Here is a 22,932-nt window from a genome sequence, read left to right on the forward strand (position 1 = left end):
GCACCCCATTATATTTCACCAGGGAACACTCCTCAAGGTCAACAGACCTTTAACTATTTACAGGCTTTTCTTTGTCATTGGTTTTTTGGTTGTTTTGTTGCTTTGTTTTGCTGTCTTGTGTTTGTACATATTATTATCTCTGCACGTCTATCTAGATAAAATAGACAGGATAAACAACCTGGAGGAGAAAACAACAGGACCGACGGTTCCAGGGGGACATGAGAGAGGGGGAGGCAGTGAAAGGAAGTGGGTGTTAAACCCAGGAACAAGGGAACAACAAATGATCCAAAAGTGATGACAAAGGAGGTGTAGGAGACCTGGTAGGGCTTGATCAAGCATTGTAACCAAGAGGAATTACTGAAACCCAAAGGAAGGCTGAACATGATAGTGGGACAAGAGGAAAGTAAAAGGAAATAGAGGAAAGAACTAGGAGGCAACGGACTTTCATAAGGGTCTAAATACAGGCATGGACATATGTATATATACATATATCTGACAATGGGGAAATATATGTGCATATATTTATAGGTTTAGTATTAAAGTAGCTGATGGACATTGGGCCTCTACTGAAGTACTCCCTCAATGCAAGAATTCTTTATTCTATTAAACTGGCATTCCGTGATGCTCACCTTCCCTGACATGATCACTGAAGACAAAGAAGGTGCATAAGCAAGTACGGTGAAGAAAGCTGATGGTGCCCAGCTATCAAAAGATATGGCATCAGGGTTCTTAAAGGCTTGAAGATAAACAAGCAGCCATCTAGCTAAGACGCAACAAAGCCCATATGGAAGAAGTACACCAGCCCTGTGTGAGCAAGCGGTGTCAATGGGATCAGGTAGCAGGCATCAAAGAACAAAAATGTCATATAATTGTGAATGAGGGGGAGTGTGGAGTGGAGACCCAAAGCCCATTTGTAGGCAACTGGACATCCCCTTACAGAAGGGTCACGGGGAGGAAAAGAGCCAGTCAGTTTGCAGTATAGCACCAATGAAACATACAACTTTCCTCTAGTTATTTAATATTTCCTCCCCTCCATTATCATGATCCCATATCTACCTTACAAATCCGGCTAGACCAGAGGATGTACACTGGTACAGATAAGAACTGGAAAAACAGGGAATCCAGGACAGATAAACCCCTCAGGACCAATAATGACAGTAGCAATACCAGGAGGGGAAGGGGAAGGCGGAGTAGAAAGGGGGAACCAATCACAAGGATCTATCTATAACCCCCTCCCAGGGGGATGGACGACAGAAAAGTGAGTGAAGTGAGACATCGGACAGTGTAAGATGTAACAAAGTAATAATTTATAAATTATCAAGGGTTCATAGGGAGGGAGGGGAAAGATGAGTAGCTGATACCAAGGGCTCAAGTAGAAAGAAAATGTTTGGAGAATGATGATGGCAACAAATGTACAAATGTGCTTGACACATTAGATGTATGTATGGATTGTGATAAGAGTTGTTGTACGAACCCCCAATAGAATTATTTAGAAAAGAAAAAAAAGTGTCCAATCAGGAACATAATACCAAGATACCCCGTTGGTATCTACATAAGTCATGTTAATAATTTTTTTCTTAATGGCAGGTCACCCCACCCTGTTTACCCACCAAGAGAAGTATAATCACCTTCTCCAAGACAAACACGCCCTACCCACCCACACGGACACACACACACACACACACACACACACACCTTTTGACTTGAATTTCCCTAATGCTGGTGATATTGGTATGTTTAGGGAATTGGCTTGTTAACAGAAATCTAGAATGATTAGGATTTTTATATGGGTCAGGAATATTTTTACATGTACTGCTTGTTTCGTTAAAATAGCTAGGTGATGGAGACCCAAACTAAACTGTAACAAACCCAGAGGAGCTGTTTTAAGTTCCCCTAACAGTATATTCTACAGAGAAATGTTTTCCCAGCATTCGGACCCACACTGAAGTGTGCTTCTCAGCTTCCTTGCTCCAGTCCGCCCTGGACAGGGCTCCTTTGGCCCTCTCCTTTCTCAGTCGTGTGGAGAACACCGCTCTCAGTGTAGTCTGCCTCGGGGACACAGTGGAGCCTGCTCACCATCTTATGGTTTGCACAGCTGCTGTGTGCTGTGCAGGCGCACAGTACTAATGGGGACTCTTACTATCCAAGCAGTATCTGATTTCACAGAGAGCCACCTCTGTTCGATTTTACCTTTCAAGTGGATTCAGAATCTAGCTCTTTTTGCTCTCGAGTGGAAGGCTGTAGCCAAGAGATGCACAGAACTTTATTTTCAAAATGTTGTGATTTTTATTTGTCCTCAGCCCTATAAGTTTCCCACTGAGTTGGAGTTGACTTGGTGTCAGTGGTTTAGGCTTGGTTTGGTTTAGTTTTAAGTCTGACCGTTTCCATGTGACTATATTTCCTTTGGACTCATGGTTGGGACACTGATTTTCTTGATGGAATAGAGATAGGAAAAGGTCAGAGGTGGAGATAAAACAGCACATCATAACTCACCATACATGGAGTGCCCGCTGTTTGACAGGCATTGAAATGAATAAATTCATTTGTAAATGGTGAGGAACTATTGAAAAGAATGGACACGAATGAAGTGCAGTGGTTGCTGTGATGAAGAAAACAAGCAGGACAGGGTAAGCTTAGTCAGGGTGCCTTGAGATGAGGAGGGAGAGGAAGTCCAGGCTGAGGAGAGCGAGCACGCCACACACACTTTCTTTAGAGGCTGCATGGTACTAAATAGTAGCGTCGGGTCGTAGCGCAGATTCCTTGTTCAGTTCACTGAAATGATGATGAGTTCCCAGTAAGACACAGCTTACAGCTTGACTCAGCACTGCTGTGACTCCTCACCAATAGGAAGAGCGCAGGAGAGCAGTGTTGCGTTTCTTTCTTTGATGTCCTCATTGTCAGAGCCAGTGCATCCTGGTCGAACGCAGGGACAAGTGACGGATCTGGAAAAGCATGTTTATCACTAAGGATATTCACTTCATTGTTTTGTTATTGGTTTTGTTGTTGTTTTGCTGTCTTGTTTTTGTGGTTATTATTGTCTCTGCATGTCTATTAGGATAAGATAGGCAGGATAAACAATCCGGAGGAGAAAACAACGGGACTAATGGTTGGTGGGAAGACACAGGAGAGAGGGAGGCAGGGGAAAGGAGGGGGGGTGTCAACAAACTCACAACAAGTGATCTAAAATTGATGGCGAGGAGGGCATAGGATGCCTGGTGGGGCTTGATCAAGGGCAATGTAGCCGAGAGGAATTACTAAAACCCAAATGAAGGCTGAACATGATAGTGGGACAAGAGGAAAGTAAAAGGAAATAGAGGAAAGAGCTAGGAGACAAATGACATTTATAGAGGTCTAACTACAGGCATGTGCATATGTAAAAACGTTATATAACGATGGGGAACCAGATCTGTGATAGTTATATATTAAGTATTAAGGTAGCAGATGGACATTGGGCCTTAAATCAAGTACTCCCTCAGTGCAAGAACACTTTGTACAACTTTCCCTAACAAGATCACTGAAGACAAATTGGGCGAATAAGCAAATGTGGTGAGGAAAGCTTATGGTGCCTGGCTATCAAAAGATATAGTGTCTGAGATCTTAAAGGCTTGAAGATAAACAAGTGGCCATCTAGCTGAGAAGCAACAAAGCCCACATGGAAGAGACACACAGCCTGTGTGGTCATGAGGTGTCAGTGGAGTCAGGTATCAGACATCAAAGACCCAGAACAAAAAATCCTATCAATGTGAATGAGGGGAAGCATGGAGTGGAGACCCCAAGTCCATCTGTAGATAATTAGATATCTCCTTACAGAAGAAGGGTCACAGGGAGAAGAGCCAGTTAAGGTGCAGTACAGCACAGTTGATACCTAAAACTTTCTAATTCTTTAATAATTCCTCTTCCTTCCCCACTATCAGGACCTTACCAATTCAGCTAGACCAGAGCATGTGCACTGGTACAGATAAGAGCTCAGGACAGATAAACCCCTCAGGATCAATAATGACAGTAGCAATACCAGGAGGGGACGGGGAAGGTGGGAAGAGAAAGGGGAAACCGATCACAAGGATCTATATATAACCCCCTCCCAGGGGGACAGACAACAGAAAAATGGGTGAAGGGAGACAGCGATTAGTGTAAGACATGAAAAAACAAAATTTATAAATTATCAAGGGTTCATGAGGGGACGGGGGAAATGAACTGATATCAAGGGCTCAAGTAGAAAGAAAATGCTTTGTAAACTATGACGGCAACATATGTACAAATGTGTTTGACACAATGGATGTATGTATGGATTGCGATAAAAGCTATATGAGCCCCCAATAAAATTATTTTTTTAAGGAAAGGGAAATTTTTAAAAAAGAAGTTCCCCTTCAGATATTCTCAATAATCATTTGATAATCACATATTTATACTCCTTTTATGAGAGGTTATAAAACTTTCCCAAAGCCAAAAGCCTCATACAAGGCAGAGCCGGTTTTAAAGCTGTATGCTTGTAAATCACATCACCTTTCCCCAGTCCTCACAACCTCCTTGGAACAAACACATAGACCTATCCTAGCGCAGCATTTATCGCTGAAGTGTAACTGACTAACCCTTTACCATCAAGTCACTTCTGACACCTCGCCACGCTATAGGACGGAAGAAAGCTGCCCCGTCATGGGGGTTGCACGCTGTCCATCTTGACAGAAGCCATCTCATCTGCCACATCTTTCTCAGCGCAGCTGGGAGGTTGGAGCCAGCACACTCAGCTAGCAGATGAGCATGCAACCGCTGCACCACCAGGGCTCTTTAAAGGCGTTTGAACTTTCTCTGACAACTGGTGCCAGTTAGTATTACCTGAGGTGCTGAAACTAGCGTTCACGGCTCTTTCCATAATTAGTTGCAGTAGTTGTAGTCCTGCTGGCGTAGTAGTTACGAGTTAGGCGGCGATCCGTGTGGTCAGCAGTTTGAAACCACCAGCGGCTTTGTGGGAGGAAGACTGGGCTTTCTCCTTCTGTCGATAGTTATCGTCCCAGAAATCCACATGGGGTCACTGCGAGTCAGCATGGACTCGATGGCAGAGGGAGAATTGTAGCATTCAGAGCAGGAGTAACCTGTGGACACCTTGCTCTGCTTCTTTGATGGGCTTGAGTGTCTGTCTCACTTGGGTTTATATGCCTGACAGTTGACTGTACCTCTTTGTGTTTTGCCCTGCAGCGGGTTTCCAAAGAAAGCGGGTAGAACTGCTCGAATAGCCTCTGATGAAGAAATCCAAGGCACCAAGGATGCGGTCATTCAAGACCTGGAAAGAAAACTCCGCTTCAAAGAGGACCTCCTGAACAACGGCCAACCGGTACAGAGAGACAGACTTTAGTTATTCTCTTTCATATCAAAAAGCTATCCATTTGCTTTACACTGAAACTTAGGTCCTTACAATTTGTCCACAAAATAAGTTTCGTTGCCCCGAATCTCAGCATTGTTCGTAGTATCATGGCTAGAATCTGGGGAAATGGGAGAAAATGAAGTGGTTTCCTTCTTTTAGGCCTTTGGGGGAGCCTGGCTGGTATAGTTGTCACTCCTTGGGCTGCCAGTGACCAGGTCAGCAGTTCGAAACCACCAGGCACTCCGTGGGAAAAGTAAAGAGTTCCAGTCTCGGAAGCCCGCAGGGGCAGTTTTATTCTGGAATCGATTCAGTGGCAGTTAGCTTGGAGCTGGAGTTCCTTCTATTCATGAACCTTTTTTGAAGTTAGAGACAAGGAGGGAAAGGAAGTACTGGTTTGAAATGGAATATATTAAGTTTCCAAGTGTACTAAATAGATACATGTGTAATGGAGATATTTTTTTAAAGAGGTTCAGGGGGATTCCATTGCCACTCGATAGGATTGGGGAAAAGGGAAAGCAGGAGGTATATCAAGGAATGGTTGGCATCTCCCCAGAAGCTGTCTGTGGCAGGTGCTGCCTCTCCATTAAAAGACCTTCACAAGGAAAAGTTGCTGATGTCCAACTCTAATTCTGTGAGACTGGTCCATGATACTGATCCAGAGTGGTGCTGGTCCCCTGGCTTACTAGTCTTGTTTTTAGGATAAGACAACCAAATTGTTTTTAAAACATAGTTTCAGATATAGATATATACATTTTAAGGAGCACCAGCAGCACTATAGGTTGGGCTTTGGGCTGCTAACCCTCAAGGTTAGCAGTTCAAACCTACCACACAATATTTGCCCTAGTAAAGAGTTACAGTCATGGAACAGAATCAACTTGATGGCAGCAGTTTGTTTTCTTTAACATTTTAAGAGTGCTGAATTGCCGAGTAGAAAATGCATCTAGTGAGAAAATCTTTGAAAACTTTTCTCAGTTGGAATCCACTGTGCCCTCATCATTTTTTAACCCTTTTAGTAAGCATATCCAGGTGTTTTAAGGAGCTAGGGAAAGGAGGTCTAGCAACAGGATTCTGCAGGTAAAGAGAAGGGCCTTTCCTGATTTTCTTGTAGGAGCGTCAAAAACAAGTTGACTGGCTTAAAAGCACTAGAAAATTCCATATCCTATTAATTTTCTGAATATTTTAATTTTCAAACATTAATAAATAGATACATGAGAACAGACCACGTTTTATTGGGAAGGTGGAAAATAGAGGAAGAGCATTGAATGCTGATTTTAATTATTAGGGAATCGTAACCTGAGTTCAGGAAGGTTAAAATTCTGATGAGAATTAATTTGTTACTCATTTCACTGAATGTAAATTTTCACAAAAGGGAAAGACTTTCTCCCTGAAATAACTGATTGCATGTGTAACTGTACCTAACCTGGAAGCTTTCCCTGGCTCTGTCAACTAAAACATTTGAAAGATTAAAACATACTTGTGCAAACTTTTTAAAGCTAGGTAAAAGCATATCTCTAGCCTCTACCATACCCACTCTTTTCATTAAATATTTTTTTATGGACTGAGATTCTCTGGATTAAAGGAAAATTTCTATAAGCTGTTATTCATTATACCATATTATTTATGCTTTATATCACTTATATTTATCTGTTTTATTTGTGTGTACATATAAACATCATTTCTATTCATCTGCTTAGTAGTGAATGACATTCACAATAAGTACCATAGATTTCTACATTTGAGAGTTTAAAACAGTAGTTCTGAACCTTCTAATACCTTGACCCTTTAATACAGATCTTCATGTTGTGGTGACCCCCCAACCATAACATTATTTTCTTTTTTTTGTCTCCCCCCTTAACTATAACATTATTTGCATTGCTACTTCATAACTAAAATTTTGCTACTGTTATGAATTTTAATTTAAATGTCTGATATGCAGGATGTGTTAGGCGATCCCTGTGAAAGGGTCCTTTGGCTCCCAAAGGGGTCGAGACCCACAGTTTGAGAACCAGTGGTTTAAAAGGTCAACGTAAGTAAGAACACCCTTCTTAGAAAATGAAGTTCTCAAGTAGAACTTCTTCCTAGTGTTACATATTCTGCCACTTCTTTTTGACTTTTGTAAACCAGGGTTTGCATATCTACATGACAGAGTAACTCAGAAACACAGCTGTAAGGTAAACTTGGCCTCTAATGGTAGCAGATGCAGTCTAGTGATGGGAAATTGCGATAGCAAATTGATATTCTCATGGAACAACGTGGCAGTAACTTCAGGCTGTTTGATCGTGGTACAATTATTTGTGAAAAGATGAGGGAGGACTTTTTTTTAAGGAGAAATGTAAATTTTCTTGAAAATTGAATTTATTGAATTTATTTTTATAATAGAAGAAAAGTAATTTAAATCAGAGTCCCAAATTTGTGAGACCAACCACCCCCTTTTAGAAAAAAAATTATTCCGTACCCTTCTGGCAATTAAAACCTGTCATACTATAGGCCATAAGACAGGATAGTATCAGCTTTTACAGGCCCTGTTCTCTGATCTTTGCAGCACCCCACAAAGGACAGTGTCACCCACTTTGAGAAACACTGATATAAATAACATATTACACTGAGATATGCCATGCAGCCCCTACTTCTCATTGTCCAGCACTACTTCTTTAATGAATAAAATAATTTTAACTTGGGGCTTTTCTAATTTAGCAACCAAATTGTTTTACTTCCCAGTTCCAACTGGGACTAGAACCAGCAATCACCAGAAATTGTAAATTTAGCCAGCATAATTTCCTAATTAGAAAGTTTCCCATATATTTGTATCTATATTCAGAAATTCATCTGGAAAAAACTCTGAATTTTAAAAATAGTTTTCTGCTTCACAATTCTTCTCTGTTCCTGGCTTTCTTACTACAATATATCAAACATATGTGGTAAAGTGCCCTGAGATGTCTCTGAGCGTTCCTTCTTAATCTTTAAATCTAAATCTTTAGAAGAAACAGTCAAAGGAACAAGAGCAGGAAACATCAAAAAGACAAAAAATAAAATCTTAAAAGTTACCTTTGATAAAGCTAGCCTAGTAAAATGGTTTTAAGCCCTCTCAAAGTGCTTCTTGGTAGATGCAAAATCACTCCCACGTTCTTGACATGCATGGCAAGCCGTCAGCCACTGAGTAGAATCCTGAGTTATGGATATTTGGTTTGGCAAGTATCTTTCATAGTTCTATTGCTTACTCTACTGCATGCAGTCATTCTTTGTGGATTGTTATGTTGAACTATTGTTCACAAATAGTCCAGGAAATGATCATAGAGTAAATGATTACAAAGATCTCCTGCAGAAGATTTGCCCAATGGAGTACATTCTTGACTCTTATTTCTCTTGTGGTGGTTTGTGAATCCTAGTAAAATGAAACTTCTACAACTTCATTCTTTCCTGCTTTCATCTGATCATGAGGTTGCTTATTGATTGGTCCAGTTGTGAGGGTTTATGTTTCCTTTACCTTGATACATAATCCAGACTAAGGACTATCGCCTTTGGTCTTCATCAGTGTGTGCCTCGTTTCCACCTCACTTGTAGCAAGACTGATTGTGTCATGCACATCGTAGGTTGTCAATGAGCCTTCCTCCATTCCCAGTGCTGTGTTCTTCGTATAGTCCAGCTTCTCTGGTTATTTGCTCAGCACAAAGTTTTAAAAGTAGGCTGAAACCATACGATCCCAACACATACCGTTTGTCATTTTAAGCGATGCAGCATTCATTCCTTTGTTCTGTTCAAGTGACTACCGCATAGTCCATGTGTAGGTTCTTCGTAGACACAGTTACGTGTCTGGAGTTCCCATTCTTTGATATATTGTTCATCATGTGCTGCCATCTAGTCATGTAAAACACAGGTAAACATGTTTCTGATACTCTGTACTTTAAGCAAGATCCATCTGATGTCAGCAATGATACTGCGTTTGCCACATCCTCTTCTAGAGCCAGCTAGGATTTCTGGAAGTTCCCTGTCCATGGGGCTGCTGCAACTGGTTTTGAAGTATCTTTATCAAAATTTCACTTGCATGTTATATTAATACTATTGTTAGATAAGTCCACCTTCTGTTGTGTCACTTTTCTTTGGAATGGGCAAAAATAAGGATTTCTCCTGAAAGAATATCAGTAATGGTTGCATAACCGAGTATAATCCGTGTGCCACGGAAACATGCATGTAGATGTTTAGAAACTAGAGGAAAGTTGTATTTTCATCGTTGCTACATCGCACCCTGACTGTCTCGTCTCCTCCCCAAGACCCTTCTGTAAGGGGATGTCCAGTGGCCTACAAATGGGCTTTGGGTCTCCACTCCGCACTCCCCACCTCATTCACTATGGTAAGATTTTTTGTTCTGATGATGCCAGATACCTGATCCCTTGACACCTTGTGATCACACAGGCTGGTGTGCTTCTTCCATGTGGGCTTTGTTGCTTCTGAGCTAGATGGCCGCTTGTTTACCTTCAAGCCTTTAAGACCCCAGATGCTATATCTTTTGATAGCCGGACACCATCAACTTTCTTCACATTTGCTTATGCTTTCTCTCCCCACCCCACCCCCGCATTGTCATGATCCAATTCCTACCTTGCAAGTCTGACTAGACCAGAGGAGGTACACTGGTACAGATGAGAACTGGAAACACAGGGAATCCAGGGCGGATGATCCCCTCAGGGCCAGTGGTGTGAGTGGTGATACTGGGAGGGCATAGGGAGGGTAGGTTGGAAAGGGGGAACCGATTTCAAGGATCTACATGTAACCTTATCCTTGGAGGACAGAAAACAGAAAAGTGGGTGATGGGAGATATGGGCCAGAGCAAGATATGACAAAATAATAATTTATAAATTATCAAGGGTTCATGAGGGAGAGGGAGTGGGGAGGGAGGGGAAAAAATGAGGACCTGCTGCCAGGGGCTTGGGTGGAGATCAAATGTTTTGAGAATGATGAGGACAACAAATATACAAATGTGCTTTGCACAATTGATGTATGGATGGATTGTGTTAGGAGTTGTATGAGCCCCTAATAAAATGATTTTTTTTAAAAAAGGTGTTTTGGAGAAAGTTTGGAGAATGTTTTGTTGTGTATACTGTACCCGTGAGTAAAATATAATAGTAATTACACTAATAATGAGTACAGGGAAGAAGAAAACACACTAAAATTGATTGTGATAATGACTGAACAACTCTCCTTATATGAGTGAACTATGGAATTATAAGTGGAAGAAGTGCCAATAAAACTTTAAAAATATATTTTTTAATTAAAAAAAAAAGTCATCTCTCCCAATCACTTGGACAGCTTGCTGACTTCAAATTTCTTGGCATGGATCAGTGAGCACTTCCAGAATTGCATATATTGATTAAAACGTCTCAGTTGGAATTGTATCAATTCCTGGAGCTTGTTTTTAGTAGTGCATTCAGTGGAGCTGGAATGTTTTCCTTTACGCTACTGGTTCTTGATCATGTGCGACCTCTTGAAATGGTGAACCTTTGGTAAGACTGGCCTTATTGCTGGTCCTGTGACTCTGTACTCCTTCAGCCTTCTGTGGATGCTTCTTTTATATCACTCAATATTTTGCCCACAGTAGCCTTCAATATTACACCTCAAGCCTTGAATTTTTTCTTTTGTTCTTTTAGTTTCAAAATGTTTTCTAACTCTGTCTTTACATATTTCATTATTGTCATTCTTTACATTTTTTTCAAGCTATACTTCTGGCTCTTTACTACTCTGCTGAGGATGGATCTTCTGTAAAAAATGTACACAAGAGAAAATTCTCCAATTCCACAACTTCTGCTTGTATAATTGATCATACAGTGTAATTGATTATATGCTTTGTGTTCAGCCACTATTGATATCCTTTTCCAAATTATTCCACCACCATTGGCATAAACTCATTGCCTCCTACACAGCAACTCTTTCGCCATCACCTATGGTAACCATTGGTCAAGTTTGGTTTCTTTTTTTTTTTTCATGCTTTTCTTGATATAGTATCCACATATCATATACTTCCTTGGTTAAATCACTTTTATAATGAGTTATATAATCACAATCCATTCTAGTGCTCCCTACCGCATTCATTGTTTCCTTCCCAAATCCTTCTTATCTCTCACCCTCCTTATTTCCCAACCCTGAATTCCCTAGAAACCCTTGCTTCAGTTATTATCTTTATGCATCAACTCCTGTGTTTCATAAACTGGGAAGCCCAACAGAAACCATCAAAAACAAAATAATGTGGTAAGGATAAAATAATAATATAAAAATACAAATGATGAGGTAAGAAAAAAAGACCACCACCAATATTTAAAAATCCAGGGAAGAAACTTTTGTCATATAGAACAAGCAAGAAATATTCGAGCCCCTAGAACAAATTCAGGTTGAAAGAGGGAGGTCAACTGACAAGTATCGAGTGTGATCCAGCATAATAAAGTTTACAATGATCTCTATAAAGTAGTAAAGTTATTTAAGACCCTTGTCTGTGGCTACAGGGGATCTGCCAGAGGCTTAATGTGACTGGATATTCTGCAGATGGGTTTTGGGCTTCCTCTGTCATCCACAGCCTTCGACAAATTGGGTGTTCACAATTTAGGCTCCGATATGACCCTTTGTCATATTTGGATTTTGTTATTGTCGTCTTTGGATCACACAGCTTGTGTGATTCTTCCATGTGGACTTAGTTGACTCCTCACTTAGATGACTGCTTGTTTGAATACAAGCCTTTAAGACTCCAGACATTATTCCAATTGATAGCCAAGCACCACCTGCTCTCTTTACCACACTTTGCTGTAGCACCCATGTCTTCAATGATCATTTCATGAAGGTGAGTATGGAGCAGGGTCATGTTATCAGAACTAACTATTCTTGGATTGGGGCTAGGTAAGTAGGAGTTCAGAATCTATCTGCTTGTCCAGGGCTATGCACAACTCAGGATTACTTTGGCAGTCCTATTATGACAAAATCAACCCCCCATAAGAACAACTGCACCAACAACAGTAACAAACCAACCAGCAAACAAGGAAACAACAACAAAGGAAGAAAACAACCCATAGGAACAAAAAAGTAAAACATTGCCAATCACCCCTTTGCGGTGTAAGGAGACTGCACACATAACATCAACAACTTTCCAGTGAAACAGCACTCCGTGTTCCGCTTTTTTACCTACAACATATCTTTCGTTCATTTTAGCACTCTACAGTCAAGAACAAGTTCAGAATCTCTTCCGATGTCCACTGTTTGTTTTTTCTTTCTTATCTTTTTAATTATTTTTGCTTTCTTGATTATGTTTTTTATTAAATATTTTTATTGGGGGCTCTTCCAGCTCTTATCACAATCCATACATTCATCCATTTTGTCAAGCGCATTTGTACATATGCTGCCATCATCAGTTTCAAAGTATTTTCTTTCTACTTGAGCCCTTGATAGCAACTCCTCTGTTATCTCACAGCTCTGACGTTCATTTTCAGTCAACTGATTCTTGATGCTCTCTAAATTTAGCTGGATCTACAAAATGTCGTGCTTTGGCTTTCATAGACTTACATTCCTTTTCTTCAGCTTCATCAAAAAGTTATATCTGAGTAATCGATGGTCTATTCTGAACTTGGCCCTGGACTTTGTTCTGACTTATGATGAGCTTCTTAGTTGTCTCTTTCCATAAATGTAGTCAGTTCATTTTCTGTATATTCCATCTCGTGAAGTCTGTGTGCACAGATGCCATTTGTGGTGTTGCAAAGGGATTGTTTGCATTGATCATTCAAAGTTCTGTTATGCAGCCGTAGTGTTGTTCATATTTCCAAGGCTATGTTTTCCAGTCTAATCCTCCTTTATTTCCAGCTTTAACATTCCAAATATCAGCAATTATCCATGCATCTTGATTGATATTTGATCAATTTCAGACTGCAGACGTTAGCAAAATTTTCAGTGTCTTCATCACTACTAGCTTTACTGTTGGTGTGTAAATTTGATTAATAGTAGCTTGTGTTAAGTTGGGTTCTGTAGAGTAGCAAAACCAGCGAAGCTTATATGTGTTATACGAGGGCCCCCCCCCCAAAAAAAATGGATGTTTTTTCAAAGCTATGTATTTAAATTTTTTTTTTTACAAAAACCACCTTATCACCTTCAACGTACTCTCCATTACACTTAATATATTTGTCAAATCTGCGATTCCATTCTTGGAAACATTTTTCAAGCTCATCTGTTTGGATAGCTGACAGCACCTCCCTTGTTTTTTTTTCTCTACCTCTTTTCTATCATGAAATCACTGTCCTTTATGCCCCTCTTCATTTGAGGAAACAGAGAAGTCACAGTGAGGTCAGGTGAGTAAGGTGTGTGGGCAAGAGAGGCACGCTCTTTTTTGCCAAAAACTGGCGCACTGAGATGGCTGTGTGAGCAGGCGCATTGTCCTGGTGGCAAAACCAGTTCCCGGGTCTGCCACAAATCAGGCCTTTTTTGGCATGCACTATTACACAATCTTTTCAGAACCTCTAAATAGAAAGCTTGACTAACAGTCTGACCTGGTAAATCAACCTCCAAGTTGACATTTTTTCCGTTCAGGAAATCCAGAACAAGGTTTGTCATCAATTGACATCTCACCCTTTTTGAAATGAGACAACCACTTGCACACTTGAGTTTTCCCACAGTACTGTCCTTGTAGACGCAGTTTCTGTGGCATTTTTCCCCAAGCAGGAAAGAAAATTTTACAACCTAGGAAGAAGTACCTGGTGGTCTACTTCTGAGAAACTTAAACAGGAAAATGTCATGAAGAGAAGAGAGAGAATTTTTTTCCTTGTCATTAGGTAGTATATGATTGTAATATTTCTAATTCTGTGTTTGGTGACTTGTTTTGTTTAGAGGTTGACCTATGAAGAAAGAATGGCTCGTCGACTACTAGGTGCCGAGAGTGCAGCTGTCTTTAATGTCCGGGAGCCAGAGGAGGAAACAACTGATCAGGTACCAGGTGGCTTTCAACTTCTTCCAAAAATAACTCTCCCTTCGCCCCACACTCTTTTGAATGCTATTTTTGAAGGCAGTTTGTTAAAACTAGAAAACAAGTCACAGAACAGCAGGATTCATATCACCAGTCCATCTCATGGTATTTATTGGGCACTTATAAGTACCAGACACTGTGTTAAGTGATTCATGGGATGATTTTAATCAATGATACCTATTCTAGTTATCTTCTCACGATAAATTTATTCTCAAATATTTTTTCATTTTTCCTGTCTTATGCTTTAATGTGAAAATGTTTTTGCATAGAGGGAAACATTTTCGGAGATTACTAAAAATAGTTGTAGATATTCCTCCATATAGACTTAATATCTAAAGTAAAATATTTATGTAGAGAAAAGACTATTCTTATTTTCTTTCTCTTATTCTTATAAATCACATGCCAGCAGAAGGCTAACATACTATTTTTGTCCCTTTCTGCTGAGTTGGAATTGACTTCGTGACAGTGTGGTTTTCTTGTTTGTTTGTCTTCCACCAAAAGAGTAGCTTATGGGGCTATTTTACAGTCTTTACTGCCTCGATACATAGCTTCCATACGGAATTATGCTGTCTGGAAAGTTTCAAACTCTGAAAGTTTTTTGCATGTTAAATATTACCACCACAAACGTTTTATCTAAGAAAACTAGAAATCTTACTATTCTTTCTATTTCTATTATTAGTCTTCACATCTTTTTTCTATCCTTACAGGAAATTGAGTCCCCACATGCTTCTGTAGGGAGTCCTCTGGATGGTCAAAAGGTTACGCTTTCCACTTTCTTCTCCTACAGTCGTTGTGTCTGTTCTTCCTTTCTTAGGATCTATCTGTCTCCTCTGCCCGTTGCTAATTATAACATTTTTTGGATGATAGGACTTAAAGATAATGATATGATCAGCATGTATTTTAAACTGAATATCATATTAACAAAAATAGTGATGTGATTGTTCTCATTAATTACGAAGTTGAATATAATTCATAATTACTTCATCAATAAATACGGTGAACATAAAATTATGAAAATGTTTTCACATCTTATACTTGTGTAGGGAAAATTAAATTACTGATTTTATATTGCTGAATGTGATCTTGAAGTGTGCCGCAATCCATGGCATGATTTTGCAGTTCATTCATTCCATTACATGTCCTCTTACAAGCTACAACTGGTTTGTTTCTTTTCCTTGAGGGCTGATAAGCTTATTCTAGAGAAAAGCTAGTTTAAAATTTTATTTATTATCAAATGGAGCTTGTTTGTTTTTTAATGGGTTCACCTGCAAATGTAAGCAAGCGAACTGTTGGAGCTACCTTAATTCTCATTGGAAGGTGATGGTCATGTTTTAGTTTTAAGGAGTGTGGAAATGGTTTCTCATAGCTCCCCAGCAAAGACATGGTATGGAGACGATGTGAGTGAGAACAGAGCTTGAGGCTGCCTTTTCTGATCGCTCCTTTGGTAAACGCAGTGCAATATCGCAGTTTGCCATGTGAGCTCTGGAACACTGTTCTTGGGAAGAGCTCCGCTCTGAGCTAGTGCTTAGCCTTTGGAGAGCGAGTCATTGTCCTCTGTTGTATTGCTATGAACAGTGCAGGAATATGTAGCCTTTGCTTTTCCTCTCCTCCACTCCCCTTTCCACTCGCTGCCTCGCCAAAAGATGAAATAGACATATATTTCATCTGCAGACTTTTTCTTTTTTGGATGGTGGGTCTTGAAGACAATGTGAAATATCATATACTGATGTACTTACTTCCAGATGTTTTTTGTTTTATATGGGATTGAAATGGGCTCAGACTTGGTTTTTAAGCTCTATGGTAAAAGCCTTGTGTGTCTCATTGGAGAGAAGGTTAACTGTCAGCAAGGGCTGGGTTGCTAATATGCCCTTTCTTTGTTTAACTCAGGAGTACAAAGTCTCCAGCTGTGAGCAGAGACTCATCAGTGAGATAGAGTACAGGCTGGAAAGGTCTCCCGTGGAGGAGGCAGGTGATGAGGTTCAGTACGGAGATGTGCCTGTGGAAAATGGAGTGGCGCCGTTCTTTGAGGTGAAGCTGAAACATTACAAAATCTTTGAGGGAATGCCCGTGACTTTCACATGCAGAGTGGCTGGTAACCCAAAGCCAAAGGTGAGCTGGAAACATCACTTCTTACAAGTCATATTTTCTGAGAAAAGGCTGAACTTCCAAAGCACACATAGCATATGCTGTAGGATCAGCTACAGACTACCTTTCTCCAGATCCTACTGACAAAGTGGACAAGCATTGGGCAGCTAACCAGAGGGCCAGCTCTTCAAACACACCAGCTGCTCTGTAGGAGAAAGATGTGGCGGTCAGCTGTCACAGAGGGTCTTGACAACCCTCTGGGGGTGGTTGTACTGTGTCTTACAATGAGTCAGAATCGACTCAGCAGCCGTGTTTGGTTTTGCAGAGTTAAGTTCAGGGCCATCTTCAGAAGGCATTAGAAACCAAAAGACAAGAGTGGTGGAGTTGGAGTTTGAGGAACATACTAGGAAGTCAATAGCTGAGTTCTAACTGGATAATTGACAAAGAGCTTGGCACACTGCTGCATCATGTACTGCTCCTGGGAGGCTGTCATTGTTACTCACAAATTGCAAATACCTAAAATGATGCTTCCTGCTACACCCCATGTTCATGAAATCATAGTCTCACAGCCCAGGGCGGAAAGCCACCCTTGACAGCATGGCCTGTACGTGTTCCGCTAGGAACTGTATGGCTTTAGTGTACACGTTTCAGCCAGCCGGCTGGAAGCAATCCATGTTTGTTCCCAATGCAAAGAAAGGTGCCTCAAAAGAATGCTCAGACTGCCAAGCAATATCACCGATATTGCAGGGAAGTCAAATTTGCTGAAGATCATCCAACCATGGTTGCAGCAGTGTACTTAAAAGGAGCTGCCAGAGGTTCAGGCCAGATTCAGATGAGGAAATGGAACAAGGTGTACTATTGCTGATGTCAGATAGAGCTTGGCTGACAGCAAATAAGACCTGAAAGATGTTCCCTTGTTTCATTGACTGTGCAAAGGCATTGGACTGTGTGGATCATAACAAACTATGAGCGCCTTGACAAGACTGGGAATTCCAGACCCCTTCATCGTGCTCATGTAGTGGTGACCTGAACATGCATCCAGAGGCAGTAAAGGGAACAGGACAAGGGAATACTGCATGACTTAAAATCAAGAAAGGTGGATATCAGAGTTGTATCCTCTCAACATACTTATTCAATCTGCATGCTGAACAAATAATCAGAGAAGCTGGATTAAATGAACAATAATGTAGCATCAGGATTGGAGGAAGTCTTATTAGCAACCGGTGATATGCAAATGACACGCCTTTGCTTGCTGGAAGTGAGGCGTACTGAGAGCACTTGCTGATGGAGAGCAAAGTTTGCAGTCTGCAGTATGGCTTACTACTCAGTGTAAAGAAAACAAAATCTTCACAACCAGACCAATAAATAACACGATAAGTGGAGAAAAGATTGAAGTTGTAAAGGATTTCATCTTACTTAGATCCATAATCAGTGCTCAAGGAAGCAGCAGGTAAGAGACCTAACAACACAGTACAGTGAGTCAGTCTGCTGCCTAAGGCTTCTTTAAAGTGTTGAAAAGCAAGGCTGTAACTTTAAGGGCTTGGCCTGACCCAAGCCATGGTACTTTCAATCGCCTCAGATGCATGTAAAACTCGGACATTAAATAAGGATGACCGAAGTAAAATCAATGCATTTGAACCATGTTGTTGGCTAAGATTATGGAAAGTACAATGGGCTGTCAAAACAAACAAACAAACAAACCAGTCTTGGAAGAAGTATAGCCTGAATGCTCCTTAGAAGCAAGGAGGGGAGGCTCTGTCTGAAATAGTTTAGACATGTCACCAGGAGAAGACATAGTGTCTCTGAGAAGGACATCATGCTTGGTAAAGTGTAAGGGCAGCAACAAATAGGCAGATTCTCGATGAGATGGATGGACATGGTGGCTGCAAAAATGGACTAAAACATAAGAACAGTCATGAGGACGGCACAGGACTGGGTGATTTGTTCTGTTGTACAGGCTCATTAGGAGTTAGAACGCACTTGATGGCACCTAACAACAGTTTACACATTTAAGTCGTTAATCCATTTTTAATCTGTTTTCGTGTATGGTGTGAGGCAAGGATCCTGTTTCATGTTGCTGCATGTGGAAATCCAAGTTTCTTAGCATCATTTATAGAAGAGATTTTCTTTCCCCATTGGACTTAGCACCTTTGTTCAAAATTAGTTGACTATAGATGTGTGGATTTATTTCTGAACTTTATTCCTTAGGTCTAAGGAGCCTATATACTCTCTTAATATTTAATTGTGTTTCCTTTCACAGATCTATTGGTTTAAGGATGGGAAGCAGATCTCTCCAAAGAGTGACCACTACATTATTCAAAGAGATCTGGGTGGGACCTGCTCTCTTCAGACCACAGCTTCCACCTTAGATGATGATGGGAACTACACCATTCTGGCTGCAAACCCTCAGGTGAAGATGGCTATGGGCTAGGCTAGGTTCTTTGTATTGTACTTACAAGGATTTAATTGGACACTAAAAGTATTCATTGACTTATAAAACTACTTTTTGAAATTCTGCCTCTATCCTGGTTTCAAAGAGTAGATAAGATATTTGTTTTGTATTTATTTATCTCAGGTGTTCAGCTGCAGGCATGATTTGGGTGCAGAAATGCATTCTTTTCACAACCCTGACTGAGGGCCTAGTATGCACAGCTGTGTGTGCCATAGAGATGGTGGGGCTGCAGGGGTGCCCAAGACAGTGCCCCAAAGTAACAAGCACAGATTCTCTCCCTTCTGGTAGGATTAAGTTCTATGAAGAAAACGGAGGCGATGAGGACTGGCGTGCATAGCTCACATTAAATGTTTAACAAAAATCACAGGAAACTCTCTACCAAAACAGACCCATACATACGTACATCAATGACAGTGAAGCAGTGCGTAAGTGTGGACAAAGTATAAGTGTGATAGTACCTACCTAGAGATAGCATTAAGTAAATATTCAGTTTCTATTAAAACATTTTCTCTTCTGTATTCGCCTTTATGTTTATAATCAGAAAATCAGTTGACTGTTTAGGGTTTAATAGTGGGCTACAGGCTATCATGATCCTACTTCAAACCAGTAAATTCTACTTTATTAAGCACCTTGCATATTTTAGACACTACACTAAGTACAGAGGACACAAAAATGAGTAAGACATAATTTTCTAACATAAGAACTCAATGTGTGACAGGCTAATTAAGTCCCCAGAAACTGTGTAGATATATTTTAAAGGAGGATAAAAATAAAAATTAGAATATATAGCTAATGAAGATTAGCCAGCAATTTTCTTATCTTTTAAAGGCTTCTGATTTGTTTATATCATATCCATTGTTTATTATCTTTTGAAAAAAATACATATAAATTTAGCAATGCTTACAAACTTTTAAGAGTTTGTACACTGCTTATGAAATTGGCAGTGTTTGCATCATATAAAGTATTTTTCTATGATAGTATTAGGGTTTGAATAAAATTCAAATTAGCTAATCAACTGTGACAAAACAGCAAACTTTATCAACAAATAGTGTCCACATTAATATACAATCTTGAGATTGTAGTTTTTAAATAAGTGAATATATGACCATAAACTTAAAAAAACAAAAGTTTAACATTCATCTAAGAGTTGACATTTTAATACTTATTTGTGTTCATGTTTGGTATATGTAGATGCTGGAGTAAAAGTAGAACTTGATTTTTTTCCTTAGGGGGTTTTCAGTAAATATTCTGGAATTTACCAAATCTCAATTTCCATTTTCTTCCTGTTAAAAACATGATAGGGAACTCAACAAAATTTGAAAATTGGCTCCATGTTGTCTTTTACATCTGCCTTCCTCTAGAGAGGCTGAAGTATACTACAGGCATGAAATTAAGCTGTGTTCCTTTGTCCTCACAAGTACTAGGATCGATCCGACTATTACTTTCACGCTATCTTTCCTAAAAGGTTTTGTTGTTGTTGTTATTTTATAGCAATTTGCCATTTTTAGAAAAAACGGACATAAATGTAAAACTTTAAGCAGACCTAGTCTCTAGTCGTCTTCAAGTTATGAGTTATGCGGATGTGTTTCTGTACCAAGTTCGGCGCTAAGGGCAGTGGTGGTCTCGCAATGTGTGCAAAGTTAGAGACAGCAGCTTAGCCGCCACAGTCATTAGCCTTTGATCATTTAACCTCTTTCTGGAAAACTATAATGAAATCAGTAGGGAAAAGAGGACTGATGAAGACATCCTTGTAAACGTAAGCCAAGGAGACGCAAGAAAAACACGTGAACCAGCAGTCGAGGGGCACAGAGTGATAGTGTTCCTACCACCAAGCCCAGGGCCGAGCCCCCAGTGTAGTGCAGGATGGAGACTGAGCTTTGGCATCAGAAGGTCTAGGTTGGGTTCCCTCTCTGGGGCAACACTTCTGCCTCTCTTGGCCTCAGTTTTGTTTCCTATGAAACGAGAATCATCGTACAGACTTAAATGGTGTATGTCAAGTCCCAGTACTCCATATACCTCACTCCTGGGACACGTTTGATAACTTACTGACTGCCCGTCTGTTACCCAAAGACTTGTTGCCCTGTCTCAGAACAGCAGCTTGTGTGGCTTGCCGAAGCATTTGGAGCCAGGATGGAAAGGGTCAGATGTGTTCCTAGATATTCTGCTCCCAGAGGCTCTCTTACGAAAGCAAGCCAGTTGGAGTGGGGTGGGATTTCCATGGCACATGGTGGTGTGTGGTCTTCCTGCCACCTGGCTTTTCCTTCTTAATCCTCCCTTGGGAAGCAAGGTCGGTGCCATCCCCGCCACAGCTGTGGGCTTGCGTGGAGGAGCTGTGAGCTGGAGGATGGGACACACCCTCCCCAGAGCTGATTCGAGCCACACATGAAGCTGGGAAGCTTGCGCTCTGCTTCCAGCCAAGAGAAAGCCCGAGAGAGAGCAATCCCCGCCCTCACCCCAGACCCAGTGAGTCCTACTGCTTCACCACATCTCAGTCGAACACTGTGTTAACTCTCTCTGTCTTTACCTGGACTATCTGGAGAGAAGACAAAGAAAGGAGATGTGAACCCGTATATATCACATTGCCCAGACCCCTCCTTTCTGTAAGTCAGGTTACTAATCCATCCGCAGCAGTTCCACAGGAAAGAGGAGGCTGTCTGCTCCCAGAAAGGTTTCTCGCTCAGAAACTGTCGAGGGTTGCTATGGTTTAGCATGGATTTGAGGGCAGTGGGATTGTTTGCTTTTGATTTTTTTTCTTTCTTTTTTTTTTTCAGGGCTTGATTGGTTTATTGATTGATACATTCATTTGTTGATTACTTGTTATTTCTGTAGTTGGGAGTCTTTTGTGTGGCTTCCAACTCATATGACCATGTGTTCAGCAGAATAGAGCACTGCCCGGTCCAGTGCCATCCAAGACACATCTATCTGTTCTGCTGGCAGTGCGTGGTATATGCAATATGATTCTCTAACACCATCGTCCAGAGGCACCAATTCTTCCATTATTCAGTTTTCACATGAGCTAAGTGGACATGCCATGGCATGAGTACACCGTAATCCTCAAAGTCACATCTTTGCCCTTTTTTTTTTAACATTTTATTAGGGGCTCATACAACTCATCATAATCCATACATATACATACATCAATTGTATAAAGCACATCCGCACATTCTTTGCCCTAATCATTTTCAAAGCATTTGCTCTCCACTTAAGCCCTTTGCATCAGGTCCTCTTTTTTTTTTCTTTTTCTAACAGAATATTTTGTTCTACAATTTAAGCATAGGGGATTCTGACTTCTCTGGGTTTATAGACCACCCCCTCAGACAGAGCCCCAGAGTCAAAATGGTCAAAGCAGTTCCTAAGGCCTAGAATTCTGTCTCCACGTGGACTGATCACCAGAAGGCAAGACTCAAGAGTCTTCTTTTCTACCTAAGCAACCAGCAACAAAGGAAGGAAAACTCATGAGCCAAGTCTGAAGACCTCCTCCAAAACACTGCGTAGATAGATCTGTGTGACCCGTTGTCGGTAGTGTGGGAGATGTTTTTGTATTTATGCCTCGAGAGAGTAGATGCAATTCCAAGTCCTTGAGCATATTGACTCACTGCCATCAAGTCAATTCCAACTCACAGTGACCCAACAGGACCCTAGAACGTTGCAGTTGGTTTTCAGGACTTCACTCTTTACATGAGTAGACAGCCTCTTTTTTTTGCCACAGAGCACCTGGTGATTTCAAGCTGCTGACCTTGCACTTAGCAGCCCAAAGCATAACCAGTACACCACCGGACCTCGGAGCAGATTAACTGGTGCATTGCAATTGCGAGTGGAATGCCTGCCTTTCTATCCTGGGATCTTTAGTAAAGCTACAGCCAAATGTGCCAGGTGCTGGTTTTGTGAGCTCCCTTACCAATGGAAAGGCTTACTTTACCCATAGGAAAAACGAAGTGGGCCTCTACAAACTGACCAGCGGCAGACCCCTGTTCTAACTCGTGGCAGAGGTTATCATTTGCTGCTGTAGAAATGCCATTACAGAAATGTTTCAACTCAGCTTTATAGCATCTG

At 40.8% G+C, this 22,932-nt stretch overlaps 1 protein-coding gene across 4 annotated transcripts in view; it reads left to right on the plus strand.

Annotated features, from left to right (window-relative positions):
• PALLD (palladin, cytoskeletal associated protein) overlaps positions 1-22,932 on the plus strand; it is a 343,917-nt gene that overhangs the window by 297,599 nt on the left and 23,386 nt on the right. For 3 of the 4 annotated variants that reach the window (XM_075564242.1, XM_075564239.1, XM_075564243.1), the window contains 5 exons: positions 5,194-5,329; positions 14,207-14,305; positions 15,050-15,100; positions 16,230-16,451; positions 18,688-18,837. In XM_075564242.1, the coding sequence (XP_075420357.1) occupies positions 5,194-5,329; positions 14,207-14,305; positions 15,050-15,100; positions 16,230-16,451; positions 18,688-18,837 (658 nt within the window). The remainder of the gene's footprint in view (positions 1-5,193; positions 5,330-14,206; positions 14,306-15,049; positions 15,101-16,229; positions 16,452-18,687; positions 18,838-22,932) is intronic. The other variant, XM_075564240.1, reaches the window with a different exon arrangement.

Source organism: Tenrec ecaudatus, chromosome 12 (assembly GCF_050624435.1).
Source record: "Tenrec ecaudatus isolate mTenEca1 chromosome 12, mTenEca1.hap1, whole genome shotgun sequence".
NCBI lineage: Eukaryota > Metazoa > Chordata > Mammalia > Afrosoricida > Tenrecidae > Tenrec > Tenrec ecaudatus.